General features: G+C 44.6%; 1 protein-coding gene across 1 annotated transcript in view; it reads left to right on the top strand.

Moving 5' to 3' along the window:
- TENM4 (teneurin transmembrane protein 4) overlaps window positions 1-20,832 on the top strand; it is a 490,922-nt gene that overhangs the window by 330,718 nt on the left and 139,372 nt on the right. Inside the window, exons 7-8 of the mRNA XM_081952366.1 lie at window positions 10,588-10,686; window positions 14,992-15,227. Coding sequence (XP_081808492.1) covers window positions 10,588-10,686; window positions 14,992-15,227 — 335 coding nt within the window. The remainder of the gene's footprint in view (window positions 1-10,587; window positions 10,687-14,991; window positions 15,228-20,832) is intronic.

Genomic DNA, 20,832 nt, shown 5'->3' with positions numbered 1-20,832 from the left:
GCTCACTCCGTTACACGGCGCTGGGGATTCCAACCGCCGAACTCCCAACCTTTCTGATCCACAAGCTTAGCGTCTTAGCCACTGAGCCACTGCATCACTCTAAAAAGATCATTAAAATAGATCAAAATTAACTTAACCACTGACTCGCTTAACCACAAAAATTTGGGGCTGAATTACAGTTGTAAATTGATTGTAAGGCCACTTTGCCCATTTAAAAATGAGTAGAATAAATTTAAAGGGGGGGGCACCCACACCCTTGACGTTCATTTGCATAGTTTCATCCCCCCAAAGCGGCATCCATCAATATCCTATTTAAGAAACTGCAATCGGTCGATATATTGAAAATATTTACTTTTTCTGAGCAGGGCGGATGGGAAGGGGATGTAATGGGAGTGGACTGCACAGGAATCTTGTCAAAAAATAATAATCAGACGCTTCCTGGCTGCATTAAATATTTATTAAAATATTGTTCTAGCACGCCAGGCGCTCCGTATAGCGCCCGCATTAGTTAAGGAGTTGCATTTTCCATCCTGATCTGACCTTCCCTCCCTAGTGTTTCTCGGCCCCTTGCTATTCTCCCTTGTCCTGACTTTGGATAATTGCATGTTGCAGTTCGTGTTTATTACAGCCACCGGTTATATAATCCAATGGAACGTGTTGTGTTCACAAACCTCAAGCTTATGTAGAGTCGGTGGGCCGTCTTAAGGCTGCGTGCTGGGATCACGTTAGGAGATAAGAGAATAACAGAGTTGGGAGGGACCTTGGAGGTCTTCTAGCCCACCCCCCTGCTCAAACAGGAGTCACTGTACCATTACAGATGAGGGACTGTCCAGTCTCTAAAGCCTCCAGTGAAGGAGCCCCACAACCTCTGAAGGCAAGCTGTTCCACTGGTTAATTGTTCTCAATCAATCAATCAGAATAGAGGTGGAAGGGACCTTGGAGATCTTCTAGTCCAACCCCCTGCTCAAGCAGGAAACCCTACACCAGTGGTTCTCAACCTGTGGGTCGGGACCCTTTTGGGGGTCGAATGGCCCTTTCACAGGGGCCGCCTAAGACCATCGGAAAACACATATTTTCGATGGTCTTAGGAACCGAGACACCAATTTTATGGTTGGGGGTCACCACAACATGAGGAACTGTATTAAAGGGTCGCGGCATTGGGAAGGTTGGGAACCCCTGCCCTATACGATTCCAGGCAGGTCGTTGTCCATTCTCTTCTTAAAAGCCTCCGGGGATGAAACACTCACAATTTTTCCACTGATAAATGGTTCTCACTGTCAGGAAATTTCTCCTAGGTTGCTTCTCTCCTTGATTAGTTTCCACCCATTGCTTCTTATCCTGCTTTCATGGGCTTTGGGCAATAGGTAGACACAACTCACAGAACAGCCCAAAGCACATATTCCAGTAGAGAAAGTCCCTGATGACGGACTCCAAAGACTCGGAAAAGTAAATCTGTAATTCAATTTTGCAGTTTCGTACGTCTGTGTTGTCATCTTTTTTCAAGCAGACCGCAATAATATATGTGGTGGCCTTCTGATCTCTTAAAACTCCCAAGTCCAGGCCCAGGCAGGGGGTTCTGACCCAGCTCCCCAAACAGAACAAACCCTCTGTAGTTGAGGCAATGATTCCTTGATTAGGAGCGCCGGCAGCCCCGGCAAAAAGTTTCTCTCTCACTGCAGGATAACAAGTCTGTCCAGCCGGGAGATGAATAGTTATCTGCCACATCTATTCATCTCCGCTCCCTGCCTTTTATCCCCAGAGCTAGGGTGGGGCTTCACTAGAAGCGGTGGTTCTTCCGTCCCAAGGACCTGGCCATTGATTTCCACTGCTCTCCTCTCCTCTGCTTTTTGCACACCAACGTATCAGGCACTGGACCCAGCTGTTCCTCCTCTTCCTCATCAGCCACTTCCAGACCTGGGAGCTGTTGACTCTCCATCTGAGGGCTGACGGACATCCCAGGCTCCACCTCTCTCTCTCTCTCTCTCTCTCTCTCTCACACACACACACACACACACTGATCCATTCCCTCTTCCCCCCTCGGAGCTCTCAGGTTGCCTCGATGCTGAACCTGACTGCCATGCCTCCTCCTCCTCCTCCTTCTATTCCTCTGATTCGGCTGCTGGAGGGGTCATCACAGGGCCATCCTTGAGATATCACAGAATTGAGCAGTTAATTTGTAGGTAGCGTCATCAGATCGACATTGCAGGACCTTGGACAGGTCCATCATTCAGCTGACTCCAACAAGGCACCCAAGAATGACACAATATGCACTGCTGGGTCACTGCCGCGCGTGTATTATTTCAGTTTATAGAATAGAATAGAATAGAATAGAATAGAATAGAATAGAATAGAATAGAATAGAAAAACAAAGTTGGAAGGGATCTTGGAGGTCTTCTAATCCAACCCACTGCTTAGGCGGGAAACCCTATACCATTTCAGACAAATGGCTATCCAACATCTTCTTAAAGACTTCCAGTGTTGGGGCATTCACAACTTTTGGAGGCAACTTCTGCTCCACTGATTAATTGTTCTAACTGTCAGGAAGTTTCTCCTCACTTGCTTCTTTCCTTGATTAGTTTCTACCCATTGCTGCTTCTTCAGATGCTTTGAAGAATAGTTTGACTCCCTCTTCTTTGTGGCAACCCCTGAGATATTGGAAGACTGCTACAATGTCTCCCCTAGTCCTTCTTTTCATTAAACTAGACATACCCAGTTCCTGCAACCGTTCTTCATATGTTTTAGCTTCCAGTCCCCTAATTATCTTTATTGCTCTTCTCTGCACTCTTTCCAGAGTCTCCACATCTTTTCTACATCGTGTGACCAAAACTGAATGCAAATATTCCAAGCGTGGCCTTACCAAGGCCTTATAAAGTGGTATTAACACTTCACGTGATCTTGATTCTATCCCTCTGTTGATGCAGCCTAGAACTGTGTTGGCTTTTGGGGCAGCTGCTGCACACTGCTGGCTCCTGTTTAAATACAAGAACCTTTTTATTCCTGGGATACTCAAGGAAGCTAACAGTCATGACGAATGCAGTATAAGACAACTCGTTGCGGTCAACTTGGCCACGATCAATTCACCATGGCCAACTTGCTTGGGGAACAATTCACCATGGCCAACTTGACAAATCACTGCAGGACAATTCCACCATTCAATTTAACGATTTCAAATAAGGTTAAATACATTATTTTAATTTTTGTCCTTCATTTTTTGCCCCTCCTTGGGCATCTTTCCTTTCGTGACTCAATTCCACTTTTTCTTCGATATAAGTGTTATTGTCCTGCAGCAAGTTGGTGGCAGTCAATTGGCTGTGTTGTCGTAGATCCTGACCAAAGATCTTCTCATAACCAAAAGTTGAAAGCCCATTGAAAATAAGAGCTGTAATTATGAATCCAGCTTTAAAAACTTGACTATTGAAGGAGGTTTGATTTTTTTCCCCACAGAGATCAATAAAGTCTAGTCTAATTTTCCATTCTGTCCTATTCCTTTCCTTTCTTCCTTTCTTCCTCCCTCCCTTTTCACTTTTCTTTCCTTCCTTCATCCATCCATCCTCTTTTCCTCTCTCCCTCTCTTTTCCTTCCTTCCATCCACACATCCTTCCCTCCCTTTACTCTCTTTTCCTCCCTCCCTTCCTTTCTCTCTCTCCCTTTCTTTTCTTTCCTCCCTCCCTCCCCCTCTCTCTTTTCCTTACTTCCTCCCTCTTATCTCTTTTCCTCTCTCCCTTTCTCTCTTTTCCTCCCTCCCTCCCTCCCTCTGTCTTGTCTCTTTTCCTCCCTTCCTTCCCTTTCTCCCTTCCTTTCTTCTTTTCTTTCCTTCCTCCCTCCCGCCTCCTCTCTCTTTTCCTTCCTTCTTCCCTTCCTCCCTCTTATCTATTTTCCTCCCTCCCTTCCTATCTCTCTCTTCCTTTCTTCTTTTCTTTCCTCCCTCATTTCCTTCCTCCCTCTCTTTTCCTCCCTCTCTCCCTCTTATCTCTTTTCCCCCTCCCTCCCTTTCTCTCTCCTCCTTCCTTTCTTTTCTTTCCTCCCTCCCTCCCTCTTATCTCTTTTCTTCCCTCCCTCCCTCCCTCTCTCTCTCTCTCTCTCTCTTCCTTCTTTTCTTTCTACCTTCCCTCCCTCCCTCCTGCTTGATTGCTTGTGTGTTTCAGGCCCTCTCGACTTGGGGCAGCCCGCAAACAGCAAAAAGACAAATATGAAAACATTTAAAACATCAAAAAGCTGTACAAAAAGAACTACAAAACTTCTTTGCTGCAAAAGCAGTTTTATCGAGCTAGGCCAGGCAACCTCTGTTGAAGAGAAGATAAATTCACACTATAAGCCTTCCACCTTGCCCCTCCCAATCCCAGTCCAATGACATCTTCATCATTAGCACAACGCAATTTCAAATTCACCAGGATTTTCACCCAAGATCCCATGTTTTTCCCTTTTGGAAAACTTTTTCCAAATGTCAGAATGATCAGATCCTGCCGAAAGATTATAGTTGTGAAGAATTTTTTTTAAAAAAACCCTAGTATTTTGGAGATTGCTTCTCTCTTTTGCTTTCTGATTTTTGCAATTCCCCCCCCCGCCCCCCCATCGGTTCTTTCTTTCTCCCAACCTTACTTCCTTGTATTGGTTTCGTGATGGGACAGTTGCATGAAGGCTGCATCCCTCAGAATCCTATCTCGGGTTTTTTTACAGCGGCAAATTCCTGCCAAACTGCACAATTTCATTTTGAAAACAGCAGCCACAAACAAGACGACAAGGATTCTTAACGACTGATAAATTTTCGTTTGTCTCCTCCCTGCTATGCCGTCTGGCAGGTCATCCATCAAACCTCCCTCTTTATCATTTCCATTTTGGCAGACGGTTTTTTGCCCGTGTTCTTAGGAAGTGTGAAGGCAAACAACAGCTAGCTTTGATTTTAGCGTTGGGTCAAGCTCTCTATTTCTAATGCATGCCTGTTGGGTGTCTTTTTTTTAAAAGAAGTTTTTTTTTAATTTTTATTTATTTATTTTTACAAACATATCAATGCGTGAACAGTGTGGCACCTGGGTCTCACACATTCTAATACAAATGAAACTAGTAGAATTTATCATAGTTATTACATTCAAATTTAATTTTTTCTAATGATAATGCATCGTTTCTAATGATAATGCATTAGAACAGTGTTTCTCAAACTTGGCGACTTTAAGTCCTGTGGACTTCAACTCCCAGAATCCCCCAGCCAGCATGCTGGCTGGGGAATTCTGGGAGTTGAAGTCCACAGGACTTAAAGTCGCCAAGTTTGAGAAACACTGCATTAGAATATATTTCTAATGATAATGCATGTTTGTATTAAGTTGCAGTCTGTCGTTATTCAATTATTCCATGTTTTCTCTTGTTATTGCTCTTGTTTTGTTATATAAAAGAATATACACTAATATTCCCCTTTTCTCTTATTTCTGTTATTCTAACTTTTAATCACCCTTTATTAAAATACGTTTTCTTTCTTTTTTATTTTATAAAAAAATTATTTAATTTTTGTTACTTTTGTGAACAGAGTGTTGTCCGGATTCCCACTTTAACATTTCCACAAACACATAATTCATTCTACATCATTTCCAATTTTAGGCGTATTACTTTTCTTCGTATATTTTCCAATTTCTAATTTTTAACAGATATAAACAATATCATTTTTTTCCTTTTCTTTAGAGATAAATCAACTTATCAATTCTTTTCCATCTATTTTCTATTAGCAACATATGTCTTCAAATTCAATTTTTTATATGATCAGCATTTAACATAATTACTTTACAGATTTAGAAATATTAGTGTAGGTTACACACATCCTAATTAATACAATACAATAGCAGATTTGGAAGGGACCTTGGAGGCCTTCTAGTCCAACCCCCTGCCTAGGCAGGAAACTCTATACCATTTCAGACAAATGGCTATCCAACATCTTCTTGAAGACTTCCAGTGTTGAGGCATTCACAACTTCTGGAGGCAAGCTGTTCCGCTGATTAATTGTTCTAACTATCAGGAAATTTCTCCTTAGTTCTAAGTTGCTTCTCTCCTTGATTAGTTTCTACCCATTGCTTCTTGTTCTACCCTCAGGTGCCTTGGAGAATACCTTGACTCTCTCTTCTTTGTGGCAATCCCTGAGATATTGGAAGACTGCTATCATGTCTTCCCTGGACATTCTTTTCATTAAACTAGACCTACCCAGTTCCTGCAACCGTTCTTCATATGTTTTAGCCTCCAGCCCCCCTAATCCTCTTTGTTGCTCTTCTCTGCACTCTTTCCAGAGTCTCCACATATTTTCTACATCGTGTGACCAAAACTGAATGCAAATATTCCAAGTGTGGCCTTACCAAGGCCTTATAAAGTGGTATTAACCCTTCACGTTATCTTGATTCTCTCCCTCTGTTGATGCAGCCTAGGACTGTGTTGGCTTTTTTGGCAGCTGCTGCCCACGGCTGGCTCCTATTTAAATGGTTGTCCACTAGGACTCCAAGATCCCTCTCCCAGTTACTACATTCTAATTAAAACATACTATTCTACTAATCTCCTATTCCTAACTTTTCTTTTCTCTTTTTCTTTTTTTTTAATATGTAAAATACGTTTTCTTTCTATCCTACCTAACTTCTAGTCATGTCACCTACCGAGAGAGAGAGAGAGAGAGAGAGAGAGAGAGAGAGAGAGAGAGAAGCAAACAAGAAGAACAAAAAGGAGAAATCATCTATCCATTTTCTGTTGCCCGCTTCAATACTTTAGTTGCTATGTTTTTTTTTTTTTTTTAAACTTGCCTACCAAATTCCTCTCTTGAATCTTTATCTTTTTCTGGCTCTATTTCTTAGCTGTTCAATCTAGGTATTTTTCCCATTTCTATCATTGCCTGTGGAATGTCTGTGGAGATTCTCAGTCTTATAGATTGTGGTTATCCCAAAGGTTGTTTTTTTTTTTCCAAAAGGCAGCTGGACTTCCTTGGTTTTTCCTCGAAGACATTTCGCTTCTCGTCCTTCGAGAAGCTTCTTCAGTTCTTCAGGAAAGAGGTTGCGAAGTGAGGTGTTTGTTAAGTGAGTTTTACGACTTTCCTTGCCACAGTTCCTTAAGCGAATCCCTGCAGTTGGGAAGTTAGTAACCCCGTTGCTAAGTGAATCTGGCCTCCCCATAGACTTTGCTTGTCAGAAGGTCGCCAAAAGGAACGGCGTGACCCTGGGACCCTGGGATCGTCATAAAGGTGAGTCAGCGGCCAAGCATCCAAATTTTGATGACGTGACCATGGGGATGCTGCAATGGCCGAATGAAAAACGGTCGTAACTCACGTTTTTCAGTGCCCTTGTGACTTTGAATAGTCACTAAATGAACTGTTGTAAGTCGAGGACTGCCCCGTAACGGGAAAAGAAAAGGAAAGAGAGGAAAAAACAAGAACAATCGAAGGCTTAACAGGAGAAGAAAATAAAAATAAGGAATAAGACAGCATTCTCCAAGCTGGGTGGCTTTCTTGCAGATTTGCTGGAACTGACAACATTACCTGGTTGGGTAATGAAACGTCTGCAAGCAAACGACCAAGTTCAGACAGCATCAAGGGCCCAACAGCCAGGGTTTCAATTAGCCCAGTTAGACTATTTTGACACAAAGCATTCCACTCACTTCTCTAGTCATCAACTTGCTTGGTTATCTGGATACATTACGTGTCTTTGGCTCCAAATTGTTCTGACCGAGGCTTCCCGAGAGCCTGAAGCAAACTCCTTGTCCTGACAAAAACCCCTTTTATTAATTTACTGTGAATTCTGCTCATTCACATCCAGCAAAATCTTTCAAGGGAGGATTTACAGTCACAGACCTTCTCTGGCTTGGAGAGCTGCCAGGCCGAGATCTGCAAAACTTGGCAAGGAATCTCGGAGAGTCACGAACCAATGAAGGAAACTAATTGTCTCTTGCAAACTCCACTTCCCTTTCGCTCCCTCTTTTATTTCCTCTGGGAGGGGCCATTCATCGTTCACCTGTGTCTTTACTCCTGAGTCGGCCCTTGTTCCTTAGCTGTTCCCTTCTCCTGGCAGCTCTGCGCATGCACGCACCGGGAACAGGCTCCAGCTGTTCCTCTGCCCCACTGATGTCTGACTCTGAAGGCAGCTGATAACTGTCGGACGGCTCTGGCCCCCTCTCTGCCTCTGACACAGAGCCCTCATCCGAGCCTTCCTCAGACTCCAGGACTGGCCCTTGTTCCTCCCCAACCTCCTCACTGTCCGAATCTGCCGCCAGCTCTGCTGGCCACTGGTGGGCCACAACACAGACAACATTAATTGTTTGTGTTGTCTCTTGGGCTGTTGTGTAAACTCAGTGTGCAAATTTCAACTCTTTTTTTTAATTGAATTATGAGTTCCTGTAATAGAGGGTAAGTACATTGGAAGACTGTCTTGGGTGTTAATAATTCAGGTTGCAACCGAAATTTAAAAGGTAGACAAAGAGAAAGTTGGGACTGAACTGAAGATTGTTGAAAGTACCATTCCTTTGATGTTTTTTGACTGGCATATTCTGTGTTTTTACTAGAGTGTCCATAGTTAAGATGTCCAGTAAAAAATCCAAGTCTAATGCTTCTGGATTCCTAGGTTGGCATCAAAGCTATTAAATCTGGAGGCACTTATAAAATAATAGTATAGTAAAGGTAAAGGTTCCCCTTGCACGTATCTGCTACTCGTTCCCGACTCTAGGGGGCGGTGCTCATCTCCGTTTCAAAGCCGAAGAGCCAGCGCTGTCCAAAGACGTCTCCGTGGTCATGTGGCCGGCATGACTCAATGCCGAAGGCGCACAGAACGCTGTTCCCTTCCCACCAAAGGTGGTCCCTATTTTTTCTACTTGCATTTTTTACCTGCTTTCGAACTGCTAGGTTGGCAGAAGCTGGGACAAGGAACGGGAGCTCACTCCGTTACGCGGTGGCTCAGGGGCTAAGACGTTGAGCTTGTCGATCAGAAAGGTCGGCGGTTCGAAAAATAATAGTATAGTATAGCCTTTATTGTCATTATACATCACGTATACAACAAAATTGGTTTTAGCCTCACTGGTGCGATCCATGACAAAAAAAAAATGCAAACAACATAAATAGTATAAAGAATAATCCCTATGCAAGTAATTAGAGAGGGGAGAAAAAGAAAGAAAAAAAAAGCTAGTCATACTTTTCCGTGTGCGCGTGGAGTGATTGTGGTTGTGTTTAAGAGTCAAAAATAAAAAAAGAACATACTTTTTTTAAAAAAATAAATACATGCCCACAGATGAAGTTGTATTCCTAGGTAGAGGTAAGCCACTTCTATTGGGGGAGCCCTTGAAATCGGATTGCCATTGGCCCTTTCTTACCACTTTTGATAATGATCTCAATCCAGCTCTGCAACTGTATGAAAATTTCAGATTAACCTTGTTTTGTATTGCCTGGAATCTTGCTCTATGTGTGATTATCAACTTTCCTTGAGGTGTTTAGAAATACAGATTGATGATCTGTATTTCCGCAATCGAGCCCAACATTTCGGTTGCTAAGCGAGACAGTTTTTTTCAGTGAGTTTTGCCCATGTTTCGCGACATTTGTTCAGTCGCCCACTGTGGTTGCTAAGGTAGTGTGAAGTGAATCTGGCTTCCCCATTAACTTGGCTTGTCAGAAGGTCGCAAAAGGAGGATCACATGATACAGCAAACGTCATAAGTACAAGTCAGTTGCCAAGCGCCTGGAATTTGATTATCCGATCGTGGGGATGCTGCAACGGTCACGAGGGGTGAAAGTCGCTTTTTTCAGTGCTGTTGTAACCTTGGTCACTAAACGAACTGTATGAAGGCCAACCAGCTTTTCATTGGAATACCCCTGTTGTGATGCCAATATTTTCCTCTGTGATTGCATGTGAGGGGTAGTGTTCTGGCCCAGCTCCCCAAAAATGACAAAACCTCCATATTTAAATCAGTGATTCCTTTATTAGGAGCGCCGGGAGCGCTGGCAAAAAAGTTTCTCTCAGCGCAGGCTAACAAGTCCGTCCGGTAGAGAGATGAATAGTTGTCTCCCACATCTATTCATCTCCAGCCCCTGCCTTTTATCCCCAGAGCTAGTGTGGGGCTTCGCTAGCAGTGGTGGCTCTTCCATCCCAAGGACCGGCCCATAGATTTCCACTGCTCTCCTCTCCTCTGTCTGCTGTGTATCCGCGCGTCAGGCAATGGACCCAGCTGTTCCTCCTCTTCCTCATCAGCCACTCCAGACCTGGGGGCTGTTGACTCTCCATCTGAGGGCTGATGGATGGCTCAGGCTCCGCTTCTGTCTCGCTCTCTCTGACAGCTCCGTTCCCTCTTCCCCCACGGAGCTCTATGACCCTGACTCCAACACCTCCTCCTCTTCCAATTCAGCCGCCGGAAGGCCCGGCAGCCGACAAAGCCACAAGAAGTAGATTTTTGTTGAGACGGGAATGGGTGCTTCTCCAGCGCTGTTTATCTCTCTTACGTTGCCAGGCGCTATGCTTATGGACCGATGGCGGCCCCTTCATTCTAATTCCATGCGCAGCCACACTTATAACCATTGTTGGGCTTGTGAGGGTGCCACGCGTCATAGCTGCATGTCTCACTTGCCTTCATTCATGTTTCCACCTGTACATAGAAACATACCAAAGCAGACATTCCTTGAGACATTACAGGACAACTTCATTGAGATGGACATTCTTACCTCTTCCCGACATGACGCTGCTTACAATGATGGGTATGTTGATATGCTTAACGCGATATATTTTTTTTTTTTTAAATCTTGCATGCCAAAACCCAGCTCATCTGTTTTGCCTCTCCTCTAGCTTCCTGTCTCATTTAATCCCTCCCTTACCCACCTTTTCCCTTTCTTTTCCCACGGAGTGAAAACCGTGAGGTAATTCGGCGCAAGGAACATTAAAAAAAATATTGTCCTGTACATATTAATGGCAGCCTCGTTAATATGCTTAATTCATGCCATCCTCATTTTGGCTTCGTCCTGATCATCATTTCACTAATGCCAGAGGCAGCGCTGGCCGTTTTAAGAGGACGTGGAAGATGGGCCCGGGCGTTTTGTTTTTGAATCGGTGCGGATTTCATCGGACGTTTCCCAAGCGTGACAGGAAAAAAGACACGCATTTCTCACCTTTTGATCCTTCTGCTTCTTCTCTTCCACAGTACTTTTCCTGTTTTTTTTTAATGTTTCCCTTGGAAGAGAAACTTCGAAGAACGTACTATACAGGTAGTCCTCGACTTACGACCACAATCCATTTCCAAATTTCCATGGCTAAGTGAGATAGCTGTTAAGTGACTTTTCTCCCGTTTTACAACCTTTCTTGCCACGGTTGTTAAGCGGCTCACTGCAGTTGTTAAATAAGGGACACAGTCGTTAAGCGAATCTGGCTTTGCCATTGATTTTGCTTGCAAGAAGGTCACAAAAGGAGATCATGTGACCCCCCCCCAAGACACACTCTGACTATCATAAATGTGAATTAGTTGCCGAGCATCTGAATTTTGATCACGTGACCACAAGATGCTGCAACGGTTGTAAAGTGTGAAAAACAATCTTGAGTTTCTTCCAACGATCACTAAACAAATGTTGGGGTTCCAACGGATGCCCTAATTAAATCATGAGCCTCGAGCCAAGCTTCAAAAGAAATCCAGTTATTTATTAGGAGCTACATATCTCCACTACCCAAGTGAAGCCAACTCTGACACCACATAATTTACGGCCCAATTATTACCCTGTTTCCCCCCCTTTCCCCACCCCCCACACCCCAAGGATATGTCATAAATCACATTCTCCAATGGAGCACTTTCATGGGCTGTAGAGATCACTCCCCTCTGGCTGCTGAGAGTAACCTGGGAGACAGCCTTGAGAAAGATATGCCTCGAATGTGCTTCTGTTTGTGGGTGCTTCATTAGTGTCCCATCCTCCTTGCCTATAGCAACTCGAGAGCAGGTCCAGGGATGCTTTGCAAGTTGACAATGAATTGTTGTACGTAGAGGACTACTTGTATTTCTAATAACGGGATAATATCAGTATATGGTGCCCCAGAATTAGCTGCATTCTGAAAAAACATCAAGGCTACAGTTGAGAAAGATTTAATGACAAATAGGTAATTATTAGTTGTCTAGCCCCAAGGGAGTAGCCTTGATGAAGTCAGGCAGGAATGGAATAATAATAATAATAATAATAATAATAATAATAATAATAATAATAATAATATCATCATCCTCCGATGTTACCTTAACAGTTCCTAAGTTCTTGGTTAGGACTCAAGCTGTTGAGCTACTAACCAGCCCCAAAGGCTGTGAATCTCACTAAAGATTAACCAATAACAACAACAACAACAACAACAATAATAATAATGTTTTAGGTTGATACCTAGGATACTGGCAACAATCTATATCAACCATTAACACCAGTCAATGGTATTTCTGATACATTTTTGGATGTTCGGTTGACTGAGTTTCATGTTTAATGAATAAAGTATAATAATAATAATAATAATAATAATAATAATAATAATAATAATAATAATAATAATAATAATAATAATAATAAAAAACAATCAGTCTTGTTAAGATTCAGCGATTCATTTGAATACTCACCCGCTACTTCTTTCTTGTTACACCCTATATCAGTGTTGGGGGAGGGGGGGTTGTCTTCTACTGTTTTTATCCACCGAAGCAAATAATTCAATAATTGAAGCAGTGTGAGGATTCGTGATGAAATCCTTATTTATTACTTTTTTTTAAATCTGTCACACAGCCACCTATTCTCGAAGACACAATGCTTTACCTCAATTGAAAACTCAATTAAAAAGTAAAATAAGACACGGAAAAATCATAGAACACAATTGGCAGTCAACAACAATCCAGATAATCGTTGCACAAGGTGTATCCAATAAAATTATTTTAAAAAGCCACATCAGTAACAGCAGGGGTCACGTAGTCCCTGATTTAAATGCAGTTTGGCCTAGTGGTGAAGGCACCAGGCTAGGAAACAGGAGATAGTGAGTTCTAGTCCTGCCCTAGCCATGACAGCCAGCTGGGTGACTTTGGGCCAATCAGCAGGAGATAGTGAGTTCTAGTCCCAGTTTAGGCATGAAAGCTGACTGGGGGTCTTGAGCCAATTAACAGGAGACAGGGAGTTCTAGTCCCACTTTAGGCATGAAAGCTGACTGGGGGTCTTGAGCCAATTAACAGGAGACTGGGAGTTCTAGTCCCACCTTATGAATGAAAGCCGGTTGGGTGACTTTGGGCCTATCAGCAGGAGACAGTGAGTTCTAGCCCCACCTTAGGTAGGAAAGCTGGCTGGGTGCCTTTGGGCCAATCACCAGGAGACAGTGAGTTCTAGTCCTGCCTTAGGCATGAAAACTGACTGGATAATTTTCAACCACTCTCTTTCTCTCAGCCCTACCCATCCACCTCACTGGGTTGTTGTGGGGAAAAGAGAAAGAGGAAAGAATATTGGACATTTTTGCTGCCTTGAGTGATTTATAAAAATAATAAAGGTGTCACGTCCAGACGGTCATTTAATCTGGGGGTGGGCGAGTATGACCCCCATAGCTGGTTTAAGCAAACACTTCAGGGGTGGGAATTCAGCTGGTTTGGACCAGTTGCGGTGAACCGGATGCTAATTTTACATCTGGTTAGCCGAACTGGTAGTTCCAAGGACTGGCTGGCCTCGCCCCATCCCTCCCAGGAGTGTCCATGCAGCCTGTTTGGGATGCCAGGTAAGTTCAGGACCCGCGCAGAGGCTCTGGCAGGGTGAAAAATGGGTCTCCTTGATGTCTGGAAGTTGGAGGCCATTTTCGCCCTCCCGAAACCTCTAGAGCAGTGTTTCTCAAACTTGGCAACTTTAAGTCCTGTGGACTTCAACTCCCAGAATTCCCCAGCCAGCATTCTGGGAGTTGAAGTCCACAGGACTTAAAGTCGCCAAGTTTGAGAAACACTGCTCTAGAGCCTGGGGAAAATCCCACACACACACACCATGGTGCAGGAGGCCAAGTAGGCCACGCCCACCAAAGTCACATTTTTCAGTGCCTTTGTAACTTCAAACAGTTACTAAGCGAGGTGTTGTAAGTCGAGGGCTACCTGTAAACTCCTGATCAATGACCCCTGGAAGGCGAGGGATCAAACCAAGTGAAATTCCTTCTAAATCTAAGTCTCCCCCCCTCTTTATTCCAACCAACCAAAAACAAAAAAGGACAATAAATTCAAACAGCCTGACAGTTATATCTTCAGTACCTCCATAGGGTTTAAGTCTGGTTGCCATTTTATCTTTTTAATGATTGTATTTCTCTTTCTTTCTTTCCTTCCTTCCTTCCCCTTCCCCTTTCTCTTCCCCTCCTTCTCTTCCCTTTATCCCCTTCCCCTTCCTTCCTTCCTTCCTTCCTTCCTTCCTTTCTTTTTCCCTTTCCCCTTCTCCTTCTCCTTCTCCTTCCTTCCCTCCTTCCTCCCTTTTCCTTCCCTCCACTCTATCCCCTTTCGTTTTCCTATCTCCTTTCCTTCCTTCCCCTTCCCCTTTTCCTTCCTTCCTCCCCATTCCTTCCCTTTATCTCCTTCCCCCCTCTCTTTCTTTCTTCCTTCCTTCCTTCCTTTTTTCTTCCTCCCTCCCTCCCTCCCTCCCTCCCTTCCTTTCTTTCCCTTTCCCTTTCTCCTTCTTCTTCTCCTTCTCCTTCCTTCCCTCCTTCCTCCCTTTTCCTTCCCTCCACTCTATCCCCTTTCGTTTTCCTATCTCCTTTCCTTCCTTCCTTCCTTCCTTCCTTCCTTCCTTCCCCTTTTCCTTCCTCCCCATTCTTTCCCTTTATCTCCTTTCCCCCTCTCTTTCTTTCTTTCTTCCTTTTTTCTTCCTCCCTCACTCCCTTCCTTCCTTCCTTCCTTCCTTCCTTTCCTCTTTTCTCTCCCCTTCCTTCCTCTTCGATGCATGGTGCTCTTCTGGCCTCTGTTGTGTTGACATCGAGGCTTCGGAGCCTGGTGGGCTGCGCTTGGCCCTCCCCATGCCTTGACCCCTCTCCTTTTTCTCATCCCGCAGGCACTTCCTGTTCAAGCCGGGGGGAACGTCTCCGCTCTATTGCACCACTTCGCCAGGGTATCCCTTGACATCCAGCACGGTCTACTCGCCCCCCCCTCGGCCCCTCCCCAGAAGCACCTTTTCCAGGCCTGCCTTTAACCTGAAGAAGCCATACAAGTATTGTACCTGGAAATGCGCCGCCTTCAGCGCTATCCTCATCTCCATCACGCTGGTGCTGCTGCTGGCATATTTTGTAGGTAAGCTGCCATTCTTGATTTCCTGCTTGGAGAAGAAGACAATGGCCGTGGTCTTGAAAGGCAAACGGGTTGGAGTGGACAACACCTCCCTCCCTTGGGGACATGCTTCGTTTCGAGAGAAGAGAATGCTTGTAATTCAAAGTTAAGGGGAGGGGTCCTTGGAGTGGGGTTTGAGGAGGAAGAAGGAGGAGAACTGTGGGGTCCTTGGTGCTCTCTGAGCTTGGTTGTTTCTTGCAGACGTTTCGTGACCCAACTAGAGAATGTCATCAGTGTTAGAAGGGAGTGGGGGTTTGCGGAAAAGGAGAAAGAGGGGAAAAGGAGGACGACTGTGGGGTCCTTGGTGCTCTCTGAGCTTGGTTGTTTCTTGCAGACGTTTCGTGACCCAACTAGAGAATGTCATCAGTGTTAGAAGGGAGTGGGGGTTTGCGTAAAAGGAGAAAGAGGGGAAAAGGAGGACAACTGTGGGGTCCTTGGTGCTCTCTGAGCTTGGTTGTTTCCTTGCAGACGTTTCATGACCCAACTAGGTAACATCATCAGTGCTAGAAGGGAGTGTGGATTGCAGACAAGAGGAGGTGGGGGACTGTGAGGTCCTTGGTGCTCTCTGAGCTGGGCTGTTTTTTTGCAGACGTTTGATTACCAAACTAGGTACCATCAGTGCATCATCAAAGTCTGCAAGGAAACCACCAAGCTCAGAAAGCACCAAGGATCTCGGAGAGGGTCATTCTGCACTTCAACCTAAGTTTAAATAGTCTAACCACCATAACTGCAACTGAGGCATTTTTAAAATTATTTGTATTGATGAATTAAAATTAAATGCAGCCCATCTCTCTTTCCAAAGGGACTCCGCTAAAGGAGCAGCAGCCAATTTTCTGCCACGCTTCTTAGCCGTAGCAATAGCCGTTTAGACTTCTATATCGCTTCTCCGGTTGTAAGTTGAGGACTACCGGTAAACCTAATGGGAATGGGGTATGACGTCTGCTAGTTTGATTCCTTCTGGATCGCAGACAAATGGCTGGCCTTTGTGGCTAAGACGCTGAGCTTATCAATCAGAGATCGGTAGTTTGGCGGTTCAAATCCCCAGCGCCGCGTAACGGAGTGAACTCCCGTTCCTTGTCCCAGCTTCTGCCAACCTAGCAGTTCGAAAGCATGTAAAATAGGTAGAAAAATAGGGACCACCTTTGGTGGGAAGGGAACAGCATTCCGTGCGCCTTCGGCGTTGAGTCATGCCGGCCACATGACCACGGAGATGTCTTCGGACAGCGCTGGCTCTTCGGCTTTGAAACAGAGATGAGCACTGCCCCCTAGAGTTGGGAATGACTAGCACAGATGTGCGAGGGGAACTTTTACCTTTACCTTACAAGAAACAAAAAAATAAAAGTCATTTTGTTCCCCACCCAAAACGAATAAAACTTCTTGCAATGCTGAACTTGTTCTGTCCTTGGAATTGAAAATATCAACATTTCAAGTCATGGATACAGGTAGACCACAACTGAGCCCAGAATTTCTGTTGCTAAGCGAGACCGTTGTTAAGTGAAGTTTGCCCCCATTTTACCACCTTTCTTGTTGAGCGAATCACTCCCGTTGTTAAGTTAGTCACAGGGCTGTTAAATGACTCTGGCTTCCCCATTGATTTGTTGCAACTAACCAATTTGGCAAGTCGGGCTCATGTTTATTTAGGTAGTCCTCAACTTACGACCACAATTGAGCCCCAGATTTCTGTTGTTAACTGAGACATTTGGTAAGTGTGTTTTGCTCCACATTACAACCTTTCTTGCTACAGTTGTTAAGTGAATCACTGCAGTCATTAAATTAGTAACCCACGCTTGTTAATTTTATAATTCTTCTCCATTGACTTTGCTTGCAAGAATGTGGCAGAAGCAGATCACGCGACTCCTGGACATTGCAACCGTCCTAAGTATGATGAGTCGGTTGCCAAGTGTCCGAATTTTGATCGTGCGACCATGGGGATGCTGCAGCGGTCGTAAGTGTGAAAAATGGTCATAAGTCTCTTTTTTCGGTGCTGCTGTAACTTCGAACGCTCACTGTTTTAACTTGAGGAAGTCCTCAACTTATGACCGGCCATTTAGAGACCGTTTGAAGTTTTGACAGACCTCCCTGGAGGTATCTATGGCCTAGGTTTTGAGGTTCTGACAGTCCCTCCACCACAGTCATATGACCGTGCCTCAGACAACACAATCACATTTACAACCATTTGTAGCATCCCATGGTCACGTGATCTGTTTTACAACGGTTTTGCCGACAATCATAAAATTACTTCCAGTTTTAAGCCAAGCTGCAGCATAACGAATAATGGGTTCGCTTAATGACCATGAGGAAAAAAAAGGTCACAGAATTGGTTTGGTTGTGTGACCGTCAGTTTACAATTGTCACGACCAACGTCAGTTGGGTGAGCTCCATTAACAGTCATATGTCGAGGACTGCCCCTATAGAGTGACTCAAAATGCGTAACATTTAAGGAACAGAAGCAGAATATGTTGGTTTTTTCCACGAATTAAAATGGACTCTAAATTCAAATATATTTAACAGTTTGGTGGTTGTCTTCTCTTTTGCATTAGATCTCAATAAGCAAACACAAACTCAACTGTCTCATTTTTTTTCCCCTCAGCGACAGCCATGAATTATAATTACAAATTTCTCAAAGAATTAGTTAAAATCAAAATTAATTGTTTCCGTTCAACATAAACATATTTAATGAGGAGACTCCGCTATCGGGCTAACTGTTCTAATCAGCAGGTAGGGAGGGGAAATGCAGATAGTTAATTAGATTTAATGAAAAACTGTGTGTAATTTTAAGTATAATCAATTATTTATTAATGTAACGAGAGCCGGCTCTGGCTGGGCTTACTAATTAACTCATTTAAAAATTATGAATAACCTTTTCATTGGTAATTATTTTCTACATCTTGTCAAGCTGCAGATAAAAATTGCATTATCTTAAAACACACACACACACACACACACACACAGCCAAAGCCTTTCTAACACAATTCTCCTTGGCTGAATAAAATGGGGGATTTCTGGGCCCCTGTTTTATCCCCGTTTCTTGGACCACCGGTGTGTGGTAGCGACGGTTGTGTTACCCTCCCTGAACTTGTGTAGACTTTTTTCATATGTCACCACGGTGAAACCAGACGCGGTGATGCAACAGCTGGAAACAATATACCAATGTCACTGATGCAACCCCAAATATGGAATCTGGTACTTGAATAACGCTTTCATCATTATCCAAAACACAACTAGGCAGTCTCTTTCGTGGAATTAAAAGTTGTAGAACAAGAAAGTTTGCCGGTTTGAATCCCTAGCGCCACGTAACGGAGTGAGCTCCCGTGACTTGTCCCAGCTCCTGCCAACCTAGCAGTTCGAAAGCACGTAAAAAATGCAAGTAGAAAAATAGGAACCACCTTCAGTGGGAAGGAAACAGCGTTCTGTGCGCCTTCGGTGTTGAATCATGCCGGCCACATGACCACGGAGACATCTTTGGATAGCGCTGGCTCTTGTGCTTTGAAATGGAGATGAGCACTGCCCCCTAGAGTCGGGAACGACTAGCACAGATGTGCGAGGGGAACCTTTACCTTTAACTTTACCTTTGAAGAAGAGAAGAAGACTAGATTAACTTTTTTTCCTGACTATAGACACCAAGATGGAAAACCATGGCTTACTTTTAAATCCAAGAGTATTACAAAAGCAATCTACTCTAATCTAGTACTCCATTGTCACAATAACAGTTCAACATCACACAAAAGAAACTCTGTCTATACGCTTTTCAGATGGGCAAACTCACCGAGCAATAACCTACCACACAAAACATTAAAAATAAGACAATCTGTATAACAGGTAAAGCTCTACTTATAACCACAGTTGAGCAATGTTCCCTCTAATTTTTTTTCAATGTGAGCAGAAAAGTATAGTGTTTGAGCGGCACATTTTCATGCCTGAGCACCTGAATTTTTTTCACAGATGTCACCTAAGACAACAACGAAATCAGTATTATACCCGCTTAATTAAAAGTGTTATATAATATCAGTATCACTTAACAACGCTCCTGCTTAGCAACCAAAATGTTGGCTCAGAAACTCTGGCATTTGAAGCACGCAACTCTTAAAGCTGTCAAGTTACAAGACCCTTGCACCCCTAACCCTTTAGGAAAAAAATCCAGGGGTCTTCAAACCTGACAGCTTTAAGACTTGTGGACTTCAACTCCCAGAATTCCTCCTCCAGTCATGTTGGCTCAGAAACTCTGGCATTTGAAGTGTGCAAGTCTTAAAGCTGTCAAGTTACAAGACCCTTGCACCCCTAACCCTTTAGAAAAAAAACGCAGAGGTCTTCAAACCTGACAGCTTTAAGACTTGTGGACTTCAACTCCCAGAATTCCTCCTCCAGTCATGTTGCAGCGACGTCATCTGCATGGATCTGCTCCATCTTTGGTTTCTTCATTGTGGGCAGGGCTGCTGCTGAAGATGCCAATGAGCTGCCACCAGAATAACTGCTGCTACCTCCTCCTCCTCCAACAGCACCACCACATTTGCACCTGAGCTCAGCGCCGCGTTACCCCTGCCCCCTCCTCCTCCGCCGTGCTTTTGAGGAGCCATGAGGCTTTTTTTCCCCCTGCCCCCGCCTTCCTACTGGCTCCTGCAGCCTCATGGCTCCTCAAAAGCACGGCGGAGGAGGAGGGGGCAGGGGTAATGCGGTGCTGAGCTCAGGTGCTCCGAGCGGAGGGGAGGCGCCGCTGCCTCGCGCGGGGATGCCGACTGGAGCTTTGGCGGCTTCACCTCAGCCGCAGCGCCGGGCAGCAAATCTGGCAGTGCTGTTAGAGGAGGAGGAGGTGGCAGCAGTTATTCCAGTGGTGGCGGGGGCTTTGGGGCTTCACAACTACCCTCAGTTGCCCCATGCTCATCAAAGCAAGTCCGGGGAAGTCCTTTGCGGGCGGCCCGTTCTAGCTGCCTGCAAAGGACCTCCCCAGCTTCTGGAGCCTGTGGCAATAGAAATCAATGTGCGGCTCTTGAAAACTGCTACATGGTGTTTTCTTGCCACGTGCGCGGACGCGCAGCCGCACACCTTAGAGGGAACATTGCAGTTGAGCCCAACGTGTATGTTGCTAAGTGAGAAATTTGTTAAGTGAGTTCTGCCCCATTTTATGAATTTGCCTGCCACGTTTGTTAAGTGCAGTGCTTCTCAATTATTTTCTGTCATGCCCCCCCTAGGAAGAAGAAAACATTTCGCGCCCCCCCCGCGCGACTGTAAATAGTATAATTTGTCTATAAAATTGTTATAAGTACACCTCTGCATAACATAGCACACCGGTCTTTCCTCGTCTCCCACCGTAGTCACATGCTTTCTTTCCTCTTTCCCTCTTACTTGTCTATCCTTCCTTCCACCCTCCCTTCCTCCTTCCCTTCCTTCCTGCCTCCCTTCCAGTTCCCTCCTTCCTCTTTCCCCCTGCCTGCCTGCCTTCTTTCCTCTTTCCCTATCCTCCTATCCTTCCTTTCTCCCTCCCTCCTTCCCTGCCTCCCTTCCAGTTCCATTCTTCCCTCCTTCCTTCTGCCTCCTTCCTGCCTGCTTGCCTTCTTTCCTCTTTCCCTCTTGC

Source organism: Natrix helvetica (assembly GCF_964273705.1).
Source record: "Natrix helvetica genome assembly, chromosome: 4".
NCBI lineage: Eukaryota > Metazoa > Chordata > Lepidosauria > Squamata > Natricidae > Natrix > Natrix helvetica.
This window is presented reverse-complemented; position numbering and strand designations above follow the sequence as displayed.